The following is a 12,767-nucleotide window of genomic DNA, read 5'->3' on the forward strand; positions in this document are numbered from 1 at the left end:
TCCAAAAAGATTTTGGTTAAAAAAATTGTTGATGAAAAAAATTGTCCATACAGCTATATAATGACTATATATAGGTCCATATAGCTATTAACTAACCATATAGCTGTATACGAACTATATATAGGTCCATATAGCTTAGCTATATAGAAACTATATATAGGTTCATATAGCTATATACGAACTATATATAGGTTCATATAGCTATATCAACTATTTATAGGTCCATATAGCCGTATAAGAACTATATATAGGTCCAAATAGCTATATACTAACAATATATAGGTCCATATAGCTATATACTAACTATATATAGGTCCATATAGCTATATACTAACTATACATAGGTCTATATAGCTATATACTAACTAAATATAGCTATATCCTACATATATATATTGAAGAATGTGAATTTGAATTGTTCACGATCAAGAAAAAATCAAGATTACATTAGGTACTCTAACCCATAATTTTAATATTCGTCAATATAGTTATATACTATATATATGTCAATATAGCTATATACTAACTATATATAGGTATATGTACTAACTATACAAATGGCCGTTATATAAACCCCAAAAGTGAAAAATTTTAATAATTACTTTAATTTCAACGCAACATTTCACTCCATTAAGTGTAAATAATAAATGCAATTTTATTATAAAAGTGAATGGAATCGAACGCTTCATAATATCTGATTAAGTAATTTAAGGATCTGTTCATGAAACGTTTTTGTGTTTTTGATGAATGAAAGGGATAGAATAGTGTTTGAAGAATACGAAGAAATAAGGTGTGAATTAGACATAGAGAGCTGAGAGTGTCGTTGCTAGATAGAGTATTGGAATTGCTTTTAAATATCCGAGTTGTTAAATGTTCCTGGATTGTCATTTTGACATCCCCTTAAGTTTTTCTTTAAAATTAACCAATAGTAATCCCCCAAGTGTTATGGAATCGATTACAAAACTAATAAAATCGAAAGAACTTGAAAATAAAAGAAAATTATTTGTAAATTTGTTTTCTGCGATGTCGAACATTTCCACAATTGTAAGTTTGCTGTCATTGATGAGTAGTGTATGTGAAGAGTCGGACCTTATACGCCATTTGAATATCTTCTTCAACTTCGATCATAATGTGTTTTTGTTGGACTCGTCTACAGAAATAAATCGTTTCGTAGAAACAACGAAACCATTGGATTTCACCCCACTCAGTTTATATGTTTTCCGTGACGATAGCAACTTTATCGGATCTAACAATATCAAACTTTCCAAAAATACATTTTTGATCGTCGCTGCAGAGAACTGTTCATTGGAAAGCAATTCGAGATTACTTGCTCAACTACGGAAAATTCAACGACTAAAACCAAATATGAAAATTGGAATTTTCTTTTCGCAAACCGTTTCCAGTGATGATTTACGACAGCTTTTTGAATGGTTTTGGAAAAAATTATTTATCAACATTTTCGCAGCATTCTGCTCATCACCTAGAGAATGTCAACACAACTCAGAACATAAAAATTCTTTGAGCATTTTCACTTACAGTCCATTTGGTTCGTTTCATGTGATTAACCTAACCGGAACCGAGAAATTAGATAATTTTTTTCTTAAACAAAATACAAATTTTCAACGACACCCGATTCATTTTGGTAAACGAACCTATGATGCTGTTTGGACTATTGTATGTCAAATTATGAATGCTACTAAAAAAGTAATTGACTCAGATCAATATGACATCTCGCAAGAACAAATATTTGACGAAGGAATCATTGATATACTGAAAACCGTCCAACTTGATGAAACAACACCCGTATGTATTTACAAATTTTATTATGGAAAATACGTTATCGTAGTGCCTGAATCGTTGCCGTATAGTACATTTGAAAGCTACCTGTTGAACGTTTCGTCAAACAGTATTTTCGTAATAACTTTAGGAGCAATTGCAGCAATAGGTTCTTTCTTGAGTATCTTTCGGTACATACAACAAAAAAAGAATCTTCTTTTCCAAAGCATTTTGGACGTTGTTAAACTTCTAATATATGAACACAGTTCAATTAACTACCAAAATTTGCAAAGCGTCGAGATCGTTGCGATCGTTCCATTAACATTTGCAGGGTTTTTTATAGCCAGTGGATTTCTATCAACTTTACAAAGTCATCTCACTCGACCATATATGCAGCCACAAATCCATTCACTTGAAGATCTTCATGCGTCATCTTTACCCATATATACATTATCACCGGAAATAGTTGTTGAGATGCTAGAGAATATTACGCCACATAGAGATTGGAAGGATAAAGTGCTTTTGCAGATAGATGATTTGCAATACCAGATCGAAAAACTAAACAAATCCTTCTCATATTTGACAATCTTGGAGGAAGCGAATGCATTAATAAAAGCACAAAAAGTGTTGAATATCAGAGGATTCTACATTATTCCGACACTTTTGGATACAGGTGTGGTGTCTTTCGTAGCGAATCCCAATTTTCCATTCACCGAGCGCTTGAATGAAATTATTAGCTGGTATGATAGTGCCGGATTCCCTACCATTCGCATCAAGTACGAAGAAAAAGAATATTTCGATTATTATTTGACGAAGAACTTCGATTCCGAAGAAGATGTGGAATCATTTACAATACCAACGATTGTAATATGTGGATGGGTTGCCAGTACAGTAATATTTTTCATAGAAATTATGTGGATGCGGCTTAAATCTGGATGTAGATTTGTAACAGCAACGTGTTCACAATTTCGCAGTCATTTTGGAACAAAAATTAAACAATTTCGTATTGTTTCTTTGTTTTATCGAAAAAAGTAGATCATCATTTTATTACTGTTATCACATTAGCGCGCGGTAAGTTGATTTTCCCGTGTATGATACCGCCTTCTGCAAGAGTCAAACCACATCGAAATTTTCTGTCGTGAAGTGACAGTTTTGACATTGATATTTTTGACGTTGTCATTTTTCACATCTGAAAAATTTTGTCATAACCTCAATTGAAAACGTGAACAAAACTTGTCTTAAAACAATTAATTTTGAATAATATTACACACTTGTCACGAAGAAGTCGAGGCTTGCGGAGACTGATAGTGACAAGTGTGTACTCTATTTTATCACATAAGCGAAAACGAGACAACAACAACATAGACCTGAAGTGTAATTTTCGAATTAAACTTCTAGTGAAGTAATTTTGACATCCGAACACCGCACGTATGTGATAATATATATTATGCACCTGTTGCCAAGATTGTTATTTTGACATGTAAGACATTGTTGTCCTACCTGAAGGCGTGGGCCATAATGCCAACACGTCAAAATAACAGTCTTGCAATAGGTGCATATCATATTTTATCTGTCGAGAACAGATATATCGAGATAGGCAAAAACTCCCTAAAGGGATAAGCTCGAGATTATCGTTCTAGACAGATAAAATGTGTTACATACTTGGTCAAGCAAGTGAGTCATATGCACTTGTTTGAATGTGTGCGCTCGTATATTATCCTCGTGTGAATCATTCCACTCGTTCCGCCGCCTTCGCAACACTCTCGCACACATTCAAACTCGTGTAATCATGGCTCACTTACTTTTTTTTTTATTTTTTTTTATTTTTTTTTATTTTTTTTTATTTTCACTTACTTATATTAGTATGTAACATACTATTATCATAGCATTTATCAAAGATGTCTGCAGCTCTAGTTAGTAATTCATTAAATTCATTATGAAACATCAAACAGTATTGAAGTTTTTTTTGTAGTTTGAGAGATTTTTATTGTCAATTCACTTTTTAAAATGGAATATTTATTCAATAAAAACTATTCACTAGCTAAAAGAGATGAATCATGTTTTTATTAACAAAAGCGTTATTTAATAGATTCGAGAGGAGAAAACTTCAGTCACATTTCTCAGCGAATTTGTAAAGAATTTTTTAAGTTAATTTTTTGTTGATAAAAGTTTTGCGTACGACGCACAATGCGTCACCCTCAGCGATATCCTTTTATATTCAGGCCGACCAAAAACGTCACATATTCTTTTTGGTCCTTGTGACCTAATATATTATTACTTACCAGAAGTGATTTGAACCCAGGACCTTCAGCACTCCTGTAGAGATTGCCAATGTTACAATTCGACCACAATGCAGTTATGTTGAAACGCAAATTACAAGATGGAAAATCGTCAATTCGTAGCATCCTACTTTTCATGATTTTTTTTTCGTAATTTTTTTGTGCCGGTCTTAGACTAAACATACCTAGACTGGAAAATACGAACACAATTTTTGGTCCCGACATGAAATAAGTAATATTTGTTAGTGTGAGTTCTACTCTACTAAATTGATGGGCAAATTAGCGCAAACAATTTAAATGTGCCTAGTAGATCCAAATTTTCAACGCCTTCATGTGAAAAACCTTACGTAAAATTGTACGAAATGTGAATCTTATACAAACTGGACTTATACGAAACACCAGTCTATGTATGATTATTCGAAGGTGAGTGCAGAGTTTCTCGAAGATATTTTATTTTGTCCTCAAATGTGCTCTTGAAATTTTTAAAATTATTTATGAATTCCATGGGATTCGTCTCGATTTTATGAAGAATTTTATGAGGATTTAGAGTTGACATTATCTTCTAAAAAATTTCAGAAAATCTTACTTTTTCTAGAAGCATATAGTGAAACGGGTGTTTTAACCAATTAATTTCGAAAATCTCTGATTTCCTTTGGTAATATGGATAATTGAACTGAACGGCAAGCGCAAATATAATTGACTAATTGAATGAATAATATTTTTTCAATTCCTAGTTGTAATTAAAAGTGTAATCCCAGCAGAATTAATATTTGGAAATTATTCCCCTGGACCCTCAAATTTTAAACTTATTTCTTTATCTATGTAGCCGGGACAGTTACGCGGTAACAATTTACAACTCTAAAGCGTGAATGAGCTATTAGTCACTAATATCTGTGACCCCTTGTCCCAAAATGTCTGATTTTGTTCGATGTTTTGGCGATATCACTCTTAAACCTGATCGTACAGATATGTCCTCAAGCATCTATTTCCAGAACGTCCATTAAATGATTCTCCATTGAGTATAAAAACTGCATCACATATTATATGTATAGAGTCCGGTAATTTAGTTATATTAACGACCAACTGCTGGAAACACCACTTTTATGAACGATGAGTGAACTACTCTTCCACGAAAGCTGATTACAGTTTTCCGATAAAAAAAGCTCATAAGTTCCGAGAAATGGTTTCCCAGTTAGTCGTTTAAAGTTTAAAAATGTATAAAACAAAACTTTTTTATTCTGGACGAAGTTTATATTTTATTATTGAATGCAATGTAAAATAGTCTACGTACATATAATATACGACGATACATTACACAAAATGTTTTAATGATTACATGAAACGATTTTTTTTTTATATTTCTATTATCATACAATAGGTATATCCACCCCGGCACCTACCTCCATCAAAAATGCATGCTCATCTAAATAGTCAAAAGTTTTTTTTTTTTCATTTTCATTTACATTTAATTTAAACGCATTTTTTTGTAGTTTTTTTGTTGTTGTCATAATACATTTCGTTCACTTGACTTCCATCACAACAAATTGATTTGTTAAAATAATACATTTCACATTTTCAATCAGAATGAATCGATAGTTAATGGGTTCGGTTTCCATTTGGTATGCAAATTCAATTGAATCCTAAAAACGAGTTTTCAACAACAAAATAAAAACGTTGTTGGAATACCCTTTACCGATAATGATACATTAGGTACGTTTAACGAGTAAATGTTAAATAAACATCCAGTCATTTTGATTTTGTTCGGATCAGAAGAAAAAAAAACCTTTTTTTGGTATTTTATTAGATATAAAACATGGGTTCAAGACTGAAAACGGTTAAATGGGTAACCACATAATATGCCAATGTATTTAACCACAACGTGTTCAAATAGGGGCCGTACAAAAATAACGTCCTTCACTGTGCAACTTAGCTTCTTCACGTTATAAGTTTACTCACATTCATTCAAGTAATTTAAAGGAGACGCCTGGTAAGGGGCAATATGCTTTCTGATTTTGAGGAGACATAAAACTTGACTCGTTGCTTTGCGGGATTTTCTCGATTTTCATGAAAATTCTCGAAAAAAAATCGAAAAAATTCGAGGAAACATTTTAACTTTTCTAGATATTCTCGACTTTTCTAAATTTTCTCGATTTTCAATCAGAGGAATTCTATTGAAAGACAGCCGACGGAAATCGGATGTATTTCCTAACAGACTTTTCTGGAGAAGCCAAAACCACTTTCAAAAATATTCTTCGAAGCTTGTGCGGTCCAAGGTGGTGAAAAACTGAAAACACGCACTTTTCTTACGAAATTTCTCCAGTTACACGAGCCGTACAGGGTCGTGTGGGGTGTCATTAGAAAAGTAATTGCATGTTCTTCCGTGGCAAATAGGGTCTTATTGGGTTTAAAATTCATCCACACTAAGATATCTGCAGTTGAATTTTCAACTGAAAAATACTGAAAACTTACACTTTTCTTACCGAAGTTTCTCGAGGTACACGAAAGGTACATGGTCGTGTGTTGCATCAATAGAAAGGTAATTGCATGCACTTTCGGAGCAAATAGGGTCTTATGGGGGCTTGAAACAATCCACGATGAAATATGAGCACTGAAACATTTCAACTTCAAAATGCGTCCGATTTCGTTCGGCTGCTTTTCAAAAGGATCCCTCTTAAGACAATCGAAAAACGTTCGCGAAAATTTTCTTGATTTTCCCAAAATTTTCTCAATTTCTTAAATTAAAAAAAAGCTCTCAAAGTCAGGCGGTGATTTCATTGAAGGTTTCGTCAGTTCCAGGCCCTCGTAATTGATTTGAGTTCAAATTTGAGAATGACATGGAAAGATAGTATCTTTAACAGTGATTCTCCCAGGCATCATAAAGGTTAATTCAGCGCCAAGCAACATTCGTGAATGCTATTTATAGACTCATCATGGTAAAACTGTCATCAACACCATTATATCATTGTACGTCCCCCACCACTCACAGAACCGTTTTCTCAATATTTGATTAAATTTCGTTGAACGTTGTGTGATTATAATTGACGGGCTTTACATGCGGGGCTTACCGATTATAATCTAAAGTTCACTTAAAATATTAAGACGAATAGCAAAATTATGGCAATATTAATTCGATGATATTTCCTCTGCTGTCCATTTGAAATCTGATGGATTGCGGCCGACTGTTCTCCTGCAATAAAAATAAATTCATGAATGGAATGCAGTAAAACGATGATTTATGCATTAACGCCAACATGTACTTGTGAAAACACATTTGACCGCAAGCGTGCACTTGCTGGTGGAAACCAATATGAACTTTCAATTTTACAATGTTATTTACCCCTTCAGTGGCTAGAGGAAAGAAACCAATAAACAACCAAATAAAAACCCCATAAAATTGTTAAATTTATCTATGGTTTTAAAGATTGTTCACATGTGAACTGGTGAACGTCTGAGTCAGCTTTACTTTTATTGCATTCGTATATAGCGCGCGGTTCTGATAATTGCTGCTCCCCGCACTCAACTGTATTTTCCAAGCAATAAAAACCATCGAAAGGGACCTTGAAACTTACACAGTTCATTGCAAGACGTTTCACGATTTATATACACATTCGTTCAAAGGGAATTCATTGCAGCTCTATAATTACAATCAGCTCTTTCATTCGATTTTGTATAAAGTAATTTGAAAGGGACACTAAATTCCGTACTTTTAAGCAAAGAAACGAAAAATATTGACCTCATTGTACCTTCGAGAAAAGCATTTGATGGTACCGGGCGACCAACTTTCTACCATTCGTTGAAGCTCAATCAAAGAAAGTTTAAATTCGATTTGCTCGAGAACAAATGCAATCAACCCTCAGCTAAACACATTTTGTCAATGGAACGGCAAAGAGTAAAATTGAAACCAAATATTCATTACCAGAGTCTACAGTTCGGCTATCCTGGATGGAAATAAACATCTTACCTTTGAGTATGTGCACCTTAACGGTTACATTGTTTGCATTGGATGGACTACATTTGTATTCACCAATGTCCGAATGCTTGGCTCGTTGTATGTACAAATACGAGGTGGTTATATCGCCCTTCTCCGTTATAACAGAAACGCCGCCTCTCGGTGAATCAAAGTTAACTTCCTGCAACAGAAAAAAAAACGATTTTTTTGCTGAATAAATTCGTTCGGTAAGACCAATGACCAAAATGCTGCACAAAAGCGTTGGAGTGTTTGAATATATATTTTCGTTCGCACATTATATGTCACTCACAAGCAGCGTTTCGGTTGAAGAGGGATTATTTTGTATAAAGCGACCAAGGATTTATGCGCGACATTAATTTTGCTGCATTAATTGGAAATATTTCATCACGCATATCTGCATAAATCAGCCGAAACGAAAAAAGGAAACAAATCAAATAAATTGCATGGATAAAATTCTGAGCTAAGCTCCCATTTCGCATTTTGAACCGTTGTTGCAAAGTAAATGATTTGATTGAATGGACGACAGTCGTGTCCATTTTGGCTCTAATTAATCGATCGAAATGATGTAAAGGAAGATTTTCAAATCGCTTTAAATGGAATTTTGCTAACAGTTGATGGAAAATATTGAATGCATTTTACTAGGCCCCACCACTAGGCTAGGGTGGCTTGACTGTAAAAATTTTCAATAAATTTTTGAATTTTTTTATCCTTATAGTAACGTGACCGTGGATCAAGTTATAAATTCAAAAGTTCCTTATCCGATCTCCTGGGAGACTCACCTACTACTTGAGAAATTTATAACTCTGTGGCATACCAACCAGTTGAGGTATTAGTTGTTCTTCGGTACTTCTGGTACTTCAAGTACTTAAGAATGAATTTGCCAAGTACATATACATATATATAGTTAGTATATAGCTATATGACATATATGTAGTATATGACTATATTGACGTATATTAAAATTATGGATGAAAGTACCTAATGTAATCTCAATTTTTTCTTGATCGTGAACAATTCAAATCCAATTTCTTCAATTGACGTAACTATATGTAGGATATAGCTATATTTAGTTAGTATATAGCTATATGGTTCTATATATTGTTTGTTTATAGCTATATGGACCTATACATAGTTCTTATATAGCTGTATGGTTAGTTAATAGCTTTATGGACCTATATATACTCAGTATGTAGCTATATGGACAATTTCTTTTCGTGACAATTATTTTCATCAACAATTTTTTTAACCAAAATCTTTTTGGACCGCAAGCAGGGTCAAAACCCTCTTTCAGACTTACATTCTAAAACGACTGATATCCCGGCAAAAACTCTTTCAGAGCAAATTTGGACGCAGTCTACAGTCTATATGTGTGATAACTTCTAAAACAAGTGATATCGTTAGAGGTGACGCTGTCAGCGTCGTTACGCAAAATTGAATTTCACAGCCAATTAATTGAAATTAATTGCGACGCAGATTTTTTTTTGGTAAATTTTTTGTTGAAAATTTTTCAGTCAAAATTCTGTTCGTTCAAATTTTTTCTGAAAAAATTGATTGTCGAATGGTTTGGAAAACTAGGCCAGCTAATTTCAATTAATTGGCTATGAAATTCAATTTTGCGTAACAACGCTGGCAGCGTCACCTCTAGCGATATCACTTGTTTTAGAAGTTTTCACACATATAGACTGTAGACTGCGTCCAACTTTGCTCTGAAAGAGTTTTTGCCGGGATGATAATTAACGATTCAAGCGAGTTTTCAGACAGTAAAACGCAATAGCAAGTGTTTTTGAACTCAAACTTAGTGATAACTAGTATTTTCCGTATCAATTTATGATTTTCATATTTTGCTTTAAAACCTCTAGGATGTCATGTGTCGATCCGCGATTTTCGCCATGCTAACGAACCGCGCGATCCAAAACGTTGAAGCCGGAATTCGACTAAAACCTTAATAATTAACTGACATTAACATAATTAGGCTAGTTTCGTAGAAAATTAATTGTCCCTTTGGTCCAAAACAATTTCCGCATACATATCTTCCAAGAAACTGAAACAATCGAGTCAGATTTTCAAAATTCAGTCGAACCACGATATTTTACCTTATTGAAAAAAGAATCATAGCGCACTTATCGTTACGGATATTTTAAGTGATATTCTGTCGTAAGACCCTTTCAATTGTCGATGAGAACAATCCGTTTGCGGTTAGTTCTCCATGGTGTTTTTGCATGCGTGACCCACGGTTCTTTCTGGCTACCAAAAGTTATTCTGATTATGAGATGAACGCTTGTATCCCAAGCTGAAGGTGAGAAATATGATTGCCCGAGTGTTTAGAGGCGAAAGTTATTTCACTTGAAAAAACAACAATACAAAATTTCAAGTGTTGTACACTAGATGTGTCTTTCTCTCTAAGATGGTTCTCTTAGACAATAAAGTAAGTCTTTGATTCTAGGGGAACCATTTAGAAGTCGATTTGGGGTGGCCGGAAATTCGTGGAAGTGTATTTAATTTTATTTGCCTAAATCGACTCCAAAAGGGTTTCCATAAAAACAAAAATTGATTTTTCCGTCTAAGAGAACCATCTGAGAGGGTTAGGACCTAACATTTTCGAGCACTTCATTTTCACTATACATTTCCTAGTGCAGAGGGACAAAAACACGAGAGAAAAAAAAAGTTAAAGTATCCGCTTATCGTTCCCGTTGCATGTAAAATGCTACATTCATGTTACCTAACCAAAAGTGTCTACTTCTATTGTTTGGTATAATTTCAATTTCCTGATTATAAAACATATTGTTAAAATGCTGGCCACATCACCGCAGAACTGAATTCAATTATAATGGATTTATTCTTTGAACCCATATTTAGCTCCACTTTTTTTTGGGGAGAGTTTGTCCATTTCAAAATGCTTAAAATCCAATTAAAAATGTGGCGACTTAATAATTCAGTAAACATTTAATCTGTCCAATATCGAACCACCAAACATAAATATCTAAAAATGTATGCCAGTAGTAATATCGATATGGAGCACCGGAGAACTGTATAATGCGGTACAGTATATCCGAGAAATCACACATGATATTAACTTGATTGGATTTATCTCAAAAATGTATTAGTCTGAGTCTGATTTTTTTTTTGTGTGAACTAAATGCTCGATTTAGCTCTAAATGCTACTGCATCGGAAAAAAGATGCATTCTGCATTACACGTATAGTTTTATACGGAGATAGATACACACAAGTGGAATATAAATGCACTTTTTTTTCGCCCAACTTGCATTTTATGGAGATTTACAAAATAAATAGGGAGAAAAAAACCCAATAAAAATGGACTGGAATTCTATTACGGTATTTCGTTCAAGATTTTGTTTTGAAATTGAAAAAGTCAATAAAATGGAAAATGGTTTCCAATGATTTAAATACCCGAAGGAATTGGAAAGGATATATTTTTGGATTGCAACCGTACACATGGCAAGTACAGTACTGTATACAAATGTATGTGTATCACACAAATATCCTTGTGTATACAGTACACAATGTGTGGATATTTAAGAGTAAATTTGCGAAAACTTCGAACAACTTATATGGAATCGAGTTTCGATAGATTCTGAGACAGTCGTGAAACCATTTTTTCTCGAAACACTCTTTATTGCAGTTCATAAGGACCATTTTTGTGAAAACGTTTACAACCAAAAAATCATTTAATATTCCTCCCTTGAATATTTTACTTCCAGTGAAACTATCCTAAAATCATTCCTGAGACTTTTACCAAAAGTCTTGGAAAAAAGATGAATAAACTTTAGGGAGGTATCCAAACGTTGTTATGCCGCTATATGGCTCTGTTAATACTGTAAATTGTTTTTTTATCAATACAAATTGTTCATCTTAAGAAAACACAATTTTAGATTTATCAAAGCTTTACAAGTCATCGATGTTCCCAGTCAATCAGGTGATTCTTCTTTTATGAAAATTGGGCGCAAAAGCTGAATTAGCTAAGGCGTTTTCAAATTTTGCGCCAAAATATAATAAACCGGAAACACTTAATTGACGAGTTAATTGATCGTCCCAAACTGATAAATCTGATAAAGAAAGTTTTTCCCATCCATTTCGCTTCACCAACTCACTTTTTGATCAGAAAGATTCGAGAAAAAAGTCGTTCCACGAAAATGATCGAAGATTTTCCGGATTCACTCTTAAGAAGGAATTGAATTGTCCCGAAAAATAAAACATCCAAAACCCGATTTAATTAAACTAAACGAATCCAAATTACTTCAGTCATTGGAATCGTTTCGCAGTTTGCCGGACAATCGAAAAAAAAAAACAAATAACGACAACTGTACCTCCATCCAAAAATATACAGCCGACCCATGTACATGATGGCTTATTGGCATATTGATAACCAAAAAAATCCGGTTACGATATCGACCTACAAATTTGTTTCAAATCAATTCAGTGCATTAATATGTAATCGTCGACGGGTGTTTTCTCTGGATTTTCTTGTGGTATGTAAGGCAAGCCTGAGATGGTTAAACGCCCATCGTCATTTCGCCCTCCATTATTCTAAATAATTAATGAAACAAAGTGTTCAATCATCTATCACATTGTGAAAATGGCTGTGTTACATCGTTCAAGTTTATGTAGCATATCTGCTGGATATACTGTAATGTATTAGCTAAAACATGCATACATATATATCTAATGTACGACGACGGTTCATGCTGCCGCCTGTAAGCTCTACATATGTATATAGATATAT

At 33.7% G+C, this 12,767-nt stretch overlaps 1 protein-coding gene across 1 annotated transcript in view; it reads right to left on the reverse strand.

The window, feature by feature from the left end:
- Positions 1-7,093: 7,093 nt before the first annotated feature.
- Positions 7,094-12,767, reverse strand: part of LOC119084631 (lachesin-like) — a 50,013-nt gene continuing 44,339 nt past the window's right edge. The window contains exons 9-10 of the mRNA XM_037194699.1: positions 8,017-8,185; positions 7,094-7,242 (exon numbers count right to left, since the gene is read on the reverse strand). Of these exons, the coding sequence (XP_037050594.1) occupies positions 7,142-7,242; positions 8,017-8,185 (270 nt within the window). The 3' untranslated portion in view covers positions 7,094-7,141. The remainder of the gene's footprint in view (positions 7,243-8,016; positions 8,186-12,767) is intronic.

Source organism: Bradysia coprophila, unplaced genomic scaffold, assembly GCF_014529535.1.
Source record: "Bradysia coprophila strain Holo2 unplaced genomic scaffold, BU_Bcop_v1 contig_87, whole genome shotgun sequence".
Taxonomy (NCBI): domain Eukaryota; kingdom Metazoa; phylum Arthropoda; class Insecta; order Diptera; family Sciaridae; genus Bradysia; species Bradysia coprophila.